Source organism: Haliotis rubra, unplaced genomic scaffold, assembly GCF_003918875.1.
Source record: "Haliotis rubra isolate DU_JTF1 unplaced genomic scaffold, ASM391887v1 Scf620, whole genome shotgun sequence".
Classification (NCBI taxonomy): Eukaryota; Metazoa; Mollusca; class Gastropoda; order Lepetellida; family Haliotidae; genus Haliotis; species Haliotis rubra.
The window spans coordinates 637,942-653,325 of NW_025767325.1; the positions used below are offsets into that span (position 1 = coordinate 637,942).

At 41.8% G+C, this 15,384-nt stretch overlaps 1 protein-coding gene across 1 annotated transcript; it reads left to right on the top strand.

The window, feature by feature from the left end:
* The first annotated feature begins 1,640 nt into the window (after positions 1-1,640).
* On the top strand, positions 1,641-14,589 carry LOC124256247 (arylsulfatase B-like). The gene is made up of 14 exons (XM_046690213.1): positions 1,641-1,809; positions 2,380-2,491; positions 2,816-2,867; positions 3,057-3,160; positions 3,580-3,686; positions 5,816-5,880; positions 10,045-10,146; positions 12,263-12,326; positions 12,665-12,762; positions 13,010-13,146; positions 13,296-13,354; positions 13,709-13,832; positions 14,026-14,171; positions 14,342-14,589. Exons 1-14 carry the CDS (start codon positions 1,701-1,703, stop codon positions 14,512-14,514), a joined length of 1,452 nt encoding a protein of 483 aa, XP_046546169.1. The 5' UTR covers positions 1,641-1,700; the 3' UTR covers positions 14,515-14,589.
* The last annotated feature ends 795 nt before the right edge of the window (positions 14,590-15,384 follow it).

A 15,384-nucleotide genomic window follows, 5' to 3' on the forward strand; every position in this document is an offset into this window, starting at 1 on the left:
ATCGGCGTAAAACTAAACCCACTCACTCACTCGCTCAAATCAAGGCCACAATGTTCCAACAGTAACACAGGCAAAACATTCCTAACATCTAGTTATTAGACTATTACATTAACCCTGTCCAACCTTGTGGGTAGACACACTAATAAAACACCTGACGTGTAGGTGTCTTAGTTAACTTGAGAATGACATTTTGTCCTAACACCTGGGTACTTCATACAATATCGCTGTTTCTCTGCCCAAAATACGTAGCACGGCTACTGACGTTAAGATCTTAGCATCAACAATCGTTCAATGTCCCCCTATAAGCTATTGTTCCTGAGATTTAGTTGTATTGAATTAATTAGAAATGACAAACTCCTTTCCATCAGTCATTTCATGTGAATCGTTTCGAAGGAAAATAGCAATTATTACACGATTTGAAATCATCAATATACTTGAAGCTGAATACAGAATAAAGCCTTACTTTCTTGAGAACGTATAAGTTTGCATCTGCGCACTTTTATGGTACTTATATTCGTTGTTTAAATAATAAACATTTTACGTTCATGTAAGATTAACAGATCCAAGCTGTGTATGGATAGTGGCTAGCGATCGGGCCAAATTCAGATTCATAGGAGGTTAATCCTGGTTATGTTCTTTGTTCACAGGGCAAAAGCGAATAGGCCAACCGGGAGAAGCTGGTAGCTAACACAGGCCTACGAACAGGTTACAGACGGACTCCACCACAAACACATACAGTATGAGGTAGTCCTGTGTATCCGTGTAGTATACTTGATTGATATGGTTCCATTTGGTATATCAAATCTAACCTACAACACGTGAAGAAGACTGGTGACGGAGAAGCTAGTTGTAAGAATTGTATGACTTTAACCGTTACTATACATTGATATGTATTACCTGGAAATACACCTCTGAATCGCCCAGTCAGTATATACCATTCGAAGGTACCTACTTCAACACTTTCACCGTTTACAGGCAGAAGCAAAGATCGCGGACATTCTTGACGAACTAACAACCCAAAGGATGCCTCTTCCTGGTCTTGAATGAAACCTCAATTACTTTGGGAATAGCTAAAAGTTCGGATAGTGTTAACCTTAAACTGATTTCAATATCACTCAAACACTCGTCATCAAATTTCTGTTGCAACTTGAAACAATGATTCAGTTGAGCCTGTGTGTATACAAGAGAAAATGAAACTGGCATGCCTGTTAAAATATATCCAATTTGGTATCAATTCGATGCAAAAACTGCTTTTTGTCATTCGTCTTATTCTGATTATAAATAGTAGGCAAGATAATCCACGTCCCCTTGAATAATGAAACACATTGATAGCATATGCATATTACAAACAGGTTTACAATAGGCGACGTACAAAAGTATTTTGAAAATATGTGGCGTGATATCATAACCTCTACATTGAAACGACCTCGTGAAAGATTACAGACGTGGAATTTGTGCAAGTGGGCCAAGACAAATATGTGATAAAATATTTCTGTAATCAGTCATGAAGTATTGTCATGTCTGTATGCGCCAATTGTAATTTAAATATCCTTTTTTGTGCTCATGAGTCGCTACAACCTCACCATAATGTCCACATACCACATGCCGCATACCGCATACTTCTATACTAATCTAGCTGATAAGCGAATGAGTGCCATTGATAAATATGGCAAACACCTCTGCTGTGTAATCACTTTTATATGGACAGTGAAATGACGGAGAAGTACATCCTTGTGTTCCTCTCGATTCTTGTGTCCTGTGAGGCAACGCAACGTCCCAACATTGTTTTCATAGTTGCAGATGATTTAGGTGAGTATATTGTGTTCACAAGATACAAGGTCTATTCGTCTTAACTTAAGTTTGATTTCACGTTATCAGTTATTATTCAGGGCATTTTTCTAGGTCTAGACAACATGCTTTTATGAATCAGCAGGTATGTAACAAAAATCGGTTATTCTTGAGATTGTTATATATCCGTTTCAGTAACTTAACACATGTTTAGATTCGAAATATTTCGCATGTTTGACTATGTCGTAAATATATCGAACTCAACACGATGACAGAGTATCGTCATTAATGTATCCATAAAATAACAAGAATGTATAGTTTCTCCTGTAAATATATTCAAGCAGTAAACGAATACTTAATCATTGCGCACGCAAAGTGTTTTGGCATGAGAATCGAATGAAGAGGTATTTGGCACACAGTTTTGGATTCACATGGTAGATGATGTCCAGTTTATGTTTATGTGGTTCTAAGTCTGGTATTTTAAGTGCGATAAACGCAATTTTTATGCAAGAAAATTTAATTTGTTTTACCAAAGGGTTCAATGATGCATTCATATCCAACTTATATCATCTCACCTTTATTTACAATAAGGATGGAATGATGTTGGTTTCCGAAACCCAAACATGAAGACTCCTAACATTGACAAACTGGCTGCAGAAGGGATCATCTTTGAGAGCGCCTATGTCCAGCCATATTGCAGCCCGTAAATATCAGTTGATTTTCATATTGCTTAAACCCGTATATAATATAAACGCATCCAACTTTTCAATCTGTCCTGCATAACATTTCAGCACTTTGTCGAGAGACTTTCAAGTTCCACCTGTACAACATCAAATACATTTGTGTCAATTTAAGATATACATTTGTCAGAATGTTTATGTGGAATGATCAATTTGAATCTAGAAAATTACAACTGTCATAAATGAAGGCTTTTCAAGACGAAATTAATATGAGCATGTCTGCGATGTAAGTATGAGCAATGTTAGATATAGCCCCGTCATCCTCAAACTCCTTCGATGATTTACAGTTCCCGCACGGCCTTCATGAGTGGAATGTTTCCATTCAAGGTGGGCATGCAGGTGAGTAAAATGAAAGTATCTTCTTTCTTATAAATGAATCAGGGTGTGCATTAATATCTAACATTAACGATGCAACGAAAGTGTTTTGTGACTCACGTCTAAGCTAAGCCATAATTACAATAATGGGACGTGTCGTCTTGTCGTGTTGTGATGTACGTACATGTAATATGTCAATATTTCACTTCCTAGCACAAAGTTCTGAGCAGAGTTCAGCCTGCATGTGTGCCTCTGAACTACACCTTCCTGCCGCAAGAGTTGAAGAAACTTGGATACGCTACTCACATGATCGGCAAGTATGTCCAGCAAAAGCGCAAGATTACAACAGCTTCTGTAGAGTGCGATATTTTCCGTCTGGCTGGGAAATATGTGGGAATGAAGGTTGTCTTAAAACCATATTTCTTGCCAGAATAATCAGTGTGACGGAGAAACTAAACATTCATGTCAATAGAAGAATTGCGTCACGGATACTTTACAGGCAAAGTAGAACATGCATGAACGCATTCTTTCAATGCACTTGAAAAGCTCCTAATTTCCAATATGTGGATGCTTCAAAAAGTTTAAACTAAAATAAACAGAGTTATTGGTTGAAGAGATAGGTCTTCAAGTCACGACAGAATGACTCAAAAGTCCGCAGATTTGACACCTTATTGGAAGTTGTTTCATTGTTCTACCCAACGCAACACCCTCCTACCGTTGTGATGATGTGTTAAAGGTGGCACCTGGGGTTTTGCAAATGGGAGTGTACACCAACATACAGAGGGTTTGATTCGTTCTTCGGCTACTACGGTGCAGAGGAGGACTACTTCAATCATAGCGTTGGTAAGTACATAGTAACTTGCATAAAAAGTCAAAGTAACCACAAGGTTTGAACAGTTTCTGTGAAATGTTTTGCATTGTAGACACATAGTTCATCAGAGACAGTATAAAGTATCAATGTGAAAGCACATATCACGTACCATGATTTAAATACTCGCAACAAACTCTTTAATTAGCAGAGCAAACCAAGATCACTTTAAAATGATTGAGCCCATTCAGATACAGTCAGAGACATAAACAATGGTCAGGTGGGCTTATATTTTCCTGGTTGATTTATGTCTGTCTGCAGTATGGTGTCTTTTAAAAAAAAGGCATGGCAGATACATTTGCACAGATAATGCATTCAATATTTACGTAGATTACCGTGTAATTAATGCTTGCTTTGGCACATGTTCCACTTACCAGGAATTATATACAATTCTATAAACCAGCAAATCTGAAACATACTTAATATTATAACATGTGTGAGTGTAAATTGGTTCATAACCTGTTAAAACTGCAATATGACTGAGGTGAGACAGTAAATGAACCTCACTATCCTGTTACTAATACTGATACTGGTAATTTACTCACGTCTTTACACGTTTGCTGCAATGATTATATACTAGCCACACAAAGAAACTGTGCATTGTCAAGACATTATTCCAGTTGATAAGTACGATAACAATGTCAAAGGTACATATGAACTGTAATGGAGGGATCATGACACCATAACAAGTAGGGAGAATTTCAATTGAAAAGTCAATCACAATGACGTAACGAGTCAACAGGCGGGACAAGGGTCAAACGACCATGTCACAAGCTCAATAACGGGTATGCCCACCATCGGCATTGAGAACAGCAGTGCATCGACGACGCATAGAGCCTATCAAACGTGCAAGGAAGGCTTGTGGGATGTCACGCCAAGGACGTTATCTGGCGGATGAGGAAGACGGCGTAGACTTCGATCCATCTCGCCCCAAACATGCTCCGGTGAATTTGCAAGCCAAGGCAGTAAGTCAACGTTGTGGTGTTGCAAGAAATCCATATAAACCCTTGCCGTATGAGGGCGGGTATTGTCCTGCCGGAATGTTAACCCATGGCCATGACGTTGCAGAAAAGGAATTGCCACAGGTCGAAGAATCTAAACCCTGTAGCCCACACCAGTTAAGTTGCCCTCAACAATCACCAAAGGAGTTCTTTGGCGTGCTGTTATTCCACCCCAAATCATCAAGGAACCACCACCACCAAAGCGATTCCTCTCCAAGACACAGGCCTGTGCATAACGTTCTCCCACGCGTCTATAGGCACGTTGACGTTCATCACTATGGGACATGTTAAACCTGGACTCATCTGTAAAAACAACATTTCTCCACCAAAACAAGGGTCTGCGGACATGATTGCAGCACCACATTCGGCGAGCTTGTCGATGACGTTGTGTCAGGATAGGCCGTATGGCGGGACGTCGTGGTTTGATCCCGTGATGACGTAAACGTTGTCGAACTGTGTTGGGGTGGATACGGCGAAGTCCTGGGATGGTTCGGGCAGTCATCACTGCAGTCTGAAACCTGTGGCGAAGATGGGTCACCCTTATCCATCTGTCCTGTCTTGGCTTACACGTGGACGTCCAGAACGTGGCCGATCGATGACGTCATTTGTGTTCTGGTAGCATCTCACCGGTGCAGAAATGGTGTTCCGGTGGCAGTGGAAATGTGCAGCCACTTGTTGAGACATTCCCCACGGACCATCCAGTGACGTTGTGCAGACGTGAGCCTTGGCAAGCTATGCGTTTCAATAGCCGTTTAATTTTTGAACGATCGCAAGGGCAGGGGTTGAGCTTTCCAAAGTGACAGTATTGTGTGACATTCATTTGCTCTGTTTCTCTTTCCCGGAATGCACGTGCAAGCAACGTATTGCACGTCTCAAGGACAGGTGAACCCACTGACGTTACGGAACGTGGCACGTGCATGCATGTTGGACACATGTCACTAATCTCTGAGTTTAAATCCTTATGTGTCTACACAGGTTTGATAAATTTAGATTTTAAATTTTTGTTTGCACAGCTTCTTTATGTGCCTAATAAGTATAAGAAGAAGTGTATGTGATTTATGGACATATATTATGAGCAACAGCGTTCGTTAATGTCTTTGCAGGTGCCTTTTTAGATTACCGCGATAACGAACTACCCGCTTGGAATTACACAGGAGAGTATTCAGCTGTGAGTAACAGTCATAGATAAAATAGGAAAACATGTTCCTATTCAAATCAGTATTACAGTGTTTTGTCCATGTAATGCAGGCATGCTGGCTGCACATCCATACTGAGGCCAGAACTTCCACAACGTCCAATCTTTTGGTTATTTATTTTCAACACCTTGGCTCCAACATTTTGTGCAACTGAGTGTAAACGATATGACTGTTCAACCAGTGATACACATGTTTATGCAGTCTGCACAGTATAAATCATTGTTACTTCTCAACCACTACAATTAACTATGGTGAGATCCTGATTCTTAACAACCCATTTTGTCACAAGAAGTGACTATGTGACTCTAGTTGACTAAGTGATGTTCGGAATCGAGTCACGAACGAAAGCTTTAATAACTTTGCTACCCCAAAAGCATGACTCAAAATATATGCAACGTAATGCTAAGTGTAGTTTTACATGTCATTGCTGTTTGGGGAGGAGCTAAGCGACACGCTGTGTGGTATATTCATTATGTTTCTCTGTTCAGTACACGTTCGCCCGGAAGCTGTTGACGTCATAAATCAGCACAACGTCTCCCAGCCTTTGTTTATGTATCTGCCATATCAGAGTGTACACGCTCCAATTGAGGTAAATATGTCTATCAACTAGTTCCTTTACCTTAAAGACGTGCAGCTTCAGACCATTTTGTCTTCTTGTATATATTATATTTCATTTTAATTATACCCCCGCTACGAAGTAACGGGGGTATATAGCGTTCATTCTGTCCGTCCGTCCGTCAGTCCCGAAACTTTGTCCGGAGCATATCTCTTAAAGTTTACGGGGCGGTGCAGGGGATAACCTAGTGGTTAAAGCGTTGGCTCGTCACGCCGAAGACCAGGTTCGATTCCCCACATGGGCACAATGCGTTAAGCCCATTTCTGGTGTCCCCGCCGTGATATTGCTGGAATATTGCTAAAAGCGGCGTAAAACTAAAACTCAGTCAGTCAGTCTTAAAGTTTACATGCCTGGTTCGCTTCAAACTTCACACACATGTTAATCATTACCCATTGATGTGCCTTTTGCTGTTTCAAATGTGTTTGATGGTTTTGTCCGGAGCATATGTCTTAAAGTTTACATGCTAGGTTCATGCTAGGTACATGCAAAATGTGTTTGATGGTTACCTGACCACGGCATATCATCGAAACTATACATGCTAGGTTCACCAAACTTATCACACAAGTTAATCATGACCCACAGATATGCCGTATGTGATAAAATAGCAATCTTCATCTACGTCCACTTCATTGTGTGCAACATGAGACAGTCAAGTTCAATTGTATGTCAGGTTTCCACGGAAAACACAAAATAAATCTAGTCTCCATAAATTATTACCGTAATCAGTACATGCCAAAACTATTATCTAAAATGTATATTAAGTTTAGTAGAGTCAAAGAGAAAGTCTTGTGAGCTGCTTATCCTTCTCACATTATATATATACTGAGTCAAAAAGAAACTTCACAAAATGTAATTTGAAAATAATGAATAAATTTTTCTCTGATGATACATCTATGTATCCGAATTGGGATCCCTGTCTGTCGACTCTAGAAAACGTTAGCAAAACCCACTCAAACCCATTCAGTCGTCGTGCAAATGACGTTAGTGCCAAATCAGGTTTTGCACGTGCAGTCGATCACGTGATCTTCGCATCGAAGTTTTCTTCATATGCACGTGTTTGCATTGGCCTCAAGAATTGAAAAGCACTTTTTAAACCACAGTTCTAACGGTACTCGAAATGCCACGATTGTCAAATGAGCAACGTGAACGTGCCGTTGGCATGTTGCAAGCGGGAAGATCAGTTATTGACGTCGCAAAGAGCAATGGGATGCAGCCGTCGTACTGTGCGTGACTTGCGAGGTGGTCTACAACAAACTGGCACCACTTCTGATCGCCCAAGGTCGGGTCGTCCACGTGTGACGTCACGAGCAGAAGACAGTCAAATCGTCCTACGTCACCTACGTGACAGATTTCTGCCGGCTACACGAACCAGGGCTGAGATGTTTAGAGGTCGACTGTCCTCACAGACCATTCGAAATCGGTTTGCGGGCTGCCAATCTCAATTCTCCACGTCCATATCGTGGGCCAATATTGACACCGTTTCATCAACGTCAGCGTCTGCTGTGGGCCGAACGTCACCTCCGATGGACCCAGAGAGACTTGAATCGAGTCGTCTTTAGCGATGAATCAGGTTTACCCTCAGATTCGCGGACGGCAGGCATAGAGTCTGGAGACGACGTCGTGAACGGTATACCCAATGTTGTGTACAGGAAGTCGACAGATTCGGGGGCGGAAGTTGCATGGTGTGGTGGTGCTGTAGGAACAACCGTTCCCCGACTTCTGGTCATCCGTGGAAACCTCACAGCTGCTGCTTACCGGGACCAGGTGCTCACCCTGAACTCGTTCCTTTTATGGCGGCTCATGGCCCAGGTCTACAGTTCCAGCATGATAATGCTCGGCCGCATACCGCGATGTTGACACGAAATGTCCTTCAAAACGCTGGAATCAACGTCATGGACTGGCCATCGAGGTCCCCTGACCTTAATCCAATAAGCACGTTTGGGATGCACTTGGGAGAAGGCTTCGTGGTCTTAGGAACCAACCTTAGAATTTACAGGAACTTGGCGCTGCCTTGCAAGAGCCATGGCGCAGAATCCCCAACCACGTGTTCACAAGCATCAGGCAGTCGATGAGGAGAAAGTGTTTGGCAGTGGTGAATGCGCGGGTCGGCCATACACGATATTGAACTGAGGAATTTCGCATTTTATTCTTGTGACTTGACATTCTGTATACCCATGTTTTGGAACGGCGGTGTAGCCTAATTGAACTGATTATGGCACTGTCAGTGTATCGAGTACATCACACAGATCTCAGCAATGAAATAATAACATTTTAACCATCTTACCATCTCTTGTTCTTTTTATGGTGCCCTGAAGAAAGAATGTGAAGTTTCTTTTTTGACTCAGTATATATCAATATCAGTCATTTACATGTCCCAAAGTGGGAAGCGGGGGTATGTGAGCTGTGCTCACTTCTACACTTGTTGTTTACATGTTGCATATTTTGATAACACAAAACCATACCGCTTCTCAGAAGATGCATGGATTCGATAAACAGACCGAAAGCGCAATTGTGGTAAGAAGTGTATGTTGAGATATGAAAGCCATAGGAATTGACAACAAGTGTAATCTGTTCAATATGTTCAACAATTTCAGCAAACATCCAACAAGTGTAAAGTTTATTTCTTGATAAATATTACTACTTTCCAAAGTGACAGTATTGTGTGACATTCATTTGCTCTGTTTCTCTTTCCCGGAATGCACGTGCAACAACGTATTGCACGTCTCAAGGACGAACCCACTGACGTTACGGAACGTGGCACGTGCATGCATGTTGGACACATGTCACTAATCTCTGAGTTTAAATCCTTATGTGTCTACACAGGTTTGATAAATTTAGATTTTAAATTTTTGTTTGCACAGCTTCTTTATGTGCCTAATAAGTATAAGAAGAAGTGTATGTGATTTATGGACATATATTATGAGCAACAGCGTTCGTTAATGTCTTTGCAGGTGCCTTTTTAGATTACCGCGATAACGAACTACCCGCTTGGAATTACACAGGAGAGTATTCAGCTGTGAGTAACAGTCATAGATAAAATAGGAAAACATGTTCCTATTCAAATCAAGGATTACAGTGTTTTTGTCCATGTAATGCAGGCATGCTGGCTGCACATCCATACTGAGGCAGAGCTTCCACAACGTCCAATGTTTTGGTTATTTATTTCAACACCTTGGCTCCAACATTTTGTGCAACTGAGTGTAAACGATATGACTGTTCAACCAGTGATTATGCAGTCTGCACAGTATAAATCATTGTTACTTCTCAACCACTACAATTAACTATGTGAGATCCTGATTCTTAACAACCCATTTTGTCACAAGAAGTGACTATGTGACTCTAGTTGACTAAGTGATGTTGGGAATCGAGTCACGAACGAAAGCTTTAATAACTTTGCTACCCCAAACATGACTCAAAATATATGCAACGTAATGCTAAGTGTAGTTTTACATGTCATTGCTGTTTGGGGAGGAGCTAAGCGACACGCTGTGTGGTATATTCATTATGTTTCTCTGTTCAGTACACGTTCGCCCGGAAAGCTGTTGACGTCATAAACCAGCACAACGTCTCCCAGCCTTTGTTTATGTATCTGCCATATCAGAGTGTACATGCTCCAATTGAGGTAAATATGTCTATCAACTAGTTCCTTTACCTTAAAGACGTGCAGCTTCAGACCATTTTGTCTTCTTGTATATATTATATTTCATTTTAATTATACCCCCGCTACGAAGAAACGGGGGTATATAGCGTTCATTCTGTCCGTCCGTCCGTCCGTCCCGAAACTTTGTCCGGAGCATATCTCTTAAAGTTTACATGCTAGGTTCACCAAACTTCACACACATGTTCATCATTACCCATTGATGTGCCTTTTGCTATTTCAAATGTGTTTGATGGTTTTGTCCGGAGCATATCTCTTAAAGTTTACATGCTAGGTTCATGCTAGGTACATGCAAAATGTGTTTGATGGTTACCTGACCACGGCATATCATCGAAACTATACATGCTGGGTTCACCAAACTTATTACACAAGTTAATCATGACCCACAGATATGCCATGTGCTAAAAAATAGCAATCTTCATCTACGTCCACTTCATTGTGTGCATATATACTGAGTCAAAAAGAAACTTCACAAAATGTAATTTGAAAATAATGAATAATTTTTTCTCTGATGATACATCTATGTATCCGAAATGGGATCCTATCTTTCGACTCTAGAAAAACGTTAGCAAAACCCACTCAAACCCATCCATTCGTCGTGCAAATGACGTTAGTGCCAAATCAGGTTTTGCACGTGCAGTCGATCACGTGATCTTCGCATCGAAGTTTTCTTCATATGCGTGTTTGCATTGGCCTCAAGAATTGAAAAACACTTTTTAAACCACAGTTCTAACGGTACTTGAAATGCCACGATTGTCAAATGTGCAACGTGAACGTGCCGTTGGCATGTTGCAAGCGGGAAGATCAGTTATTGACGTCGCAAGAGCAATGGGATGCAGCCGTCGTACTGTGTATGACTTGCGAGGTCGTCTACAACAAACTGGCACCACTTCTGATCGCCCAAGGTCGGGTCGTCCACGTGTGACGTCACGAGCAGAAGACCGTCAAATCGTCCTACGTCACCTACGTGACAGATTTCTGCCGGCTACACGAACCAGGGCTGAGATGTTTAGAGGTCGACTGTCCTCACAGACCATTCGAAATCGGTTGCGGGCTGCCAATCTCCATTCTCGACGTCCATATCGTGGGCCAATATTGACGCCGTTTCATCAACGTCAGCGTCTGCTGTGGGCCCAACGTCACCTCCGATGGACCAGAGAGACTGGAATCGAGTCGTCTTTAGCGATGAATCAGGTTTACCCTCAGATTCGCGGACGGCAGGCATAGAGTCTGGAGACGACGTCGTGAACGGTATGCCCAATGTTGTGTACAGGAAGTCGACAGATTCGGGGGCGGAAGTTGCATGGTGTGGGGTGCTTTCTGTGGGAACAACCGTTCCCGACTTCTGGTCATCCGTGGAAACCTCACAGCTGCTGCTTACCGCGACCAGGTGCTCACCCTGAACTCGTTCCTTTCATGGCGGCTCATGGCCCAGGTCTACAGTTCCAGCATGATAATGCTCGGCCGCATACCGCGATGTTGACACGAAATTTCCTTCAAAACGCTGGAATCAACGTCATGGACTGGCCATCGAGGTCCCCTGACCTTAATCCAATAGAGCACGTTTGGGATGCACGGGGGAAGGCTTCGTGGTCTTAGGAACCAACCTCAGAATTTGCAGGAACTTGGCGCTGCCTTGCAAGAGCAATGGCGCAGAATCCCCAACCACGTGTTCACAAGCATCAGGCAGTCGATGAGGAGACGGTGTTTGGCAGTGGTGAATGCGCGGGGCGGCCATACACGATATTGAACTGAGAAATTTCGCATTTTTATTCTTGTGACTTGACATTCTGTATACCCATGTTTTGGAACGGCGGTGTAGCCTAATGGAACTGATTATGGCACTGTCAGTGTATCGAGTACATCACACAGATCTCAGCAATGAAATAATAACAATTTAACCATCTTACCATCTCTTGTTCTTTTATAGTGCCCTGAAGAAAGAATGTGAAGTTTCTTTTTTGACTCAGTATATATCAAACGCCATTGCATGTGTCAGTTGCTTTCGATAGTGAAGCAAATTCATATTCTTAGTCGCTGATATTCATAAAATTCTACACGCTGATCTTTCTTTTTTCAGGTTCCCGAGAAGTACTTCAACATGTACCCTAATGTGTTAAACCATGGACGCAGAACATTTTCAGGTGCTCTACATTTCTTCAAAATCTAATAACAAACACATTCACACCTATTCAACTGGTTTAGTTGATAGAGTGAAAGGTCGGTGGGTGATCGCCTGGTCGCAGTACAATGCGTCAAAGTAGCTATCCATGTTACAGCAATATATTGCAGGACTTTACACTACCGCATGAATCACAGCCACACAAATCATACAGAAACAGATAGAGCTCAAGTCGTAGTTGAACATAAGGATACATATCGGTGATATGTGATAAATCAGAAATACTTGCCAGATGCAAACACATTATCCTTTACATATATGATTACGTTACTAATTCATGCTTATTTGGAATATTGTTAGGAATGGTCTCTGCGCTCGATGATGCAGTTGGGAACGTCACGAAGGCACTTAAGGAGAAGGGGTTGTTTGAAAACACACTCATTCTGTTTACAACTGATGTAAGTACGGTCGTCTTCTCAAACAAAAGAAACAGTCAGAAGCTGTTGAAAGGACCAATATTAAAACAGGTCGTTTATGAGTACATAGTCATTGACAATCATACAAATACCCGAACGACTGTGCTATTATGCTGTTATGTTATATATTGAGCAGAATCATCTATATTTAGAGATTCATAATTCTGTTGTGGAATAGTAAAGCCAGATCACTGAATTATGTATCTTGAGCACTTTGGTATCATTCCAGAATGGAGGTCCTCTAGAAAATAATGCGAACAACTGGCCTCTGAGAGGGGGGAAACACACAATCTGGGAGGGAGGCACGAGGGGGACATCCTTAATGTATGGCGCCGGACTGAAGAAAACCAAGACAACATACAATGGGTAGGTAGAAACCCTCAATTTAACGTTAGGCATATTTGAGAAGACTATCAGTATGAAGGGGCGATTAAGGCTCCTCTGAGCTTAAAGTGTGTATTTATGAATTTCGAAATCTGCAACACTCGAGTAATTCCGGATCCATGTCCTTACAGAATGATGCATGCAGTAGACTGGAAACCCACCTTGGTGTCAGCAGCTGGTGGCACTCCTGGTAATGACTACCTGCTTAGTTTCTTTGTTGTTTGTTCAACACTGCAGGATTACAGCTATATGATTGGAGTCTGTAAATATTCGAGTCTGTACCTAACAATACAGTGTCTGTCATCCCAGACATCGATCAACACAAATGGGATATATACTGCGGCAAGCTTCAATCAAGACTCCGTCCTATTAGTCGCCTCTTGCTACAGGCATAGGTTGCTGCTCCTGGTCTTCAAAGGAACCTGACTATAGTTTCCCACACGTTAATATGTGCCAACAACACGTACTTGTCAACCAGGTTCCACAATAACCCTATGATCTTGCGTCTGTATTTATACAAGCATAGATCTATATGCTGTTGTAGATAGATCTATCGATGGCATGACCCACTGGGAATCAATCAGGAATGGCCTTCCGTCGTCACGGACCGAGTTCATATACAATCTTGACGACTTTGAACCTGCGACGGAAGGACATGCTGGAATAAGGTAATACTTTAAATATACGGTTGCAGAACTGTCTTGTAACATTCCAAGTATTTATCAACACCTGAAATGTACACATACTTGTCAACTGTGATCTAATACTTCTAATAAGATGGACCATGGAAAGTTATTACAAAGTGTTTTCCAACACTACATATCATGAAGGAAGTGATCCTGTGACATTGTTTGTTCACAGGGTTGGAGACTACAAGCTGTTAATGGGCTACCCTGGGGCACCTGACGGCTGGTACAAGCCTAATATGAACAGGACACGAGGGGATGTTTTTGATAACCTGATATATTTGAAGGGTGATAGCCCAGTGCATCTCTACAACATTCGTGGTACGTGCAGACAAAACTAATTATCAATTCAAGTTAGTTTGCGAATATATCACATTTTAAGGAAATCTGTCCTTGCATAACACTGCCAGACACAAGATGTCAACCATTTGTAATCACACAATTCGCCGGATACACAAATCCGTCACTTACTAAATGTTCTCCACCTTCAGAGGATCCTACTGAGCATAACGATCTGGCAGCAAAGATGACGGACATGGTTGACAAACTTAGAACCCGGATTGATTATTACCGGAAGCAGATGGTCCCCGCCCTTTTCCCTCCTCCCGATCCCGCATCTTTCCCTAAACAATTCGGGAACGTCTGGAGCCCGGGATGGTGTTGATGTTCTTTTCACTGAATGAGTTCATCTTAAACAATATTTTATTGACTACCATTTGAATAAAAAAAATATGTAAAATGTGTTGATTGGAAATAATTTCAATGAAACAACGTGTCACGATGTGTTGGTTCAAATACATTTTGTGTTTGTATCACATGAAAGGTAGTGTCATTTTGAAGTGTCACTGGTTCACTGATACTATTGGTGTGTTGAATTCAATGCCACTTTGTGATGGAGGAAGTGGATGTTCATGTTTTAACCAACAGTAAACGTATGGTTCTGGCACAGTAAGTAATGCTGTCAAGAAAATGAGGTAGCTGATGGCCATACAACACCATTCAGATAGTTGTAATAGTAGCACTGTATTATTCCTGACTGACTTGGCTGAATTGTCCATGCAGGTTCAATATGTGATGTCCTTGACTGGTGTCCACCGACGTGAAATATATGGTACAAGACTACCACTTGAAGACTATTCATTCACTCCCCGTTAACACGATCCTCAAGAACCTGATCTTAATACTACTGACAGTTACTCGTCTTTATGGCGACCGTTCTTGCTGAAAGTAACACGCTACAGACAGAACACTTCAGAACAATACATCTGTCCAGTGAAGCTTCGAAATGACGGCAATGCTTGGGTGACGGACTTCAGAGATTCAGAAGGATTTGCACCTTCACAACCCAACATTGAGTTGCCTGTTTACAAGTCCTTTTGCCTTCATTTGTCGCAGACTGAAGGGTCTATGTGTTCCAGGCTACATTACAGACCCACCAACCCATGCAATAAGTAGGGCCATGTGTCGTATGTACAATGTTCACGGGAGGTCCCAGAATGAATAACATAGGGAATAATCTTCAGAAATCCACTGT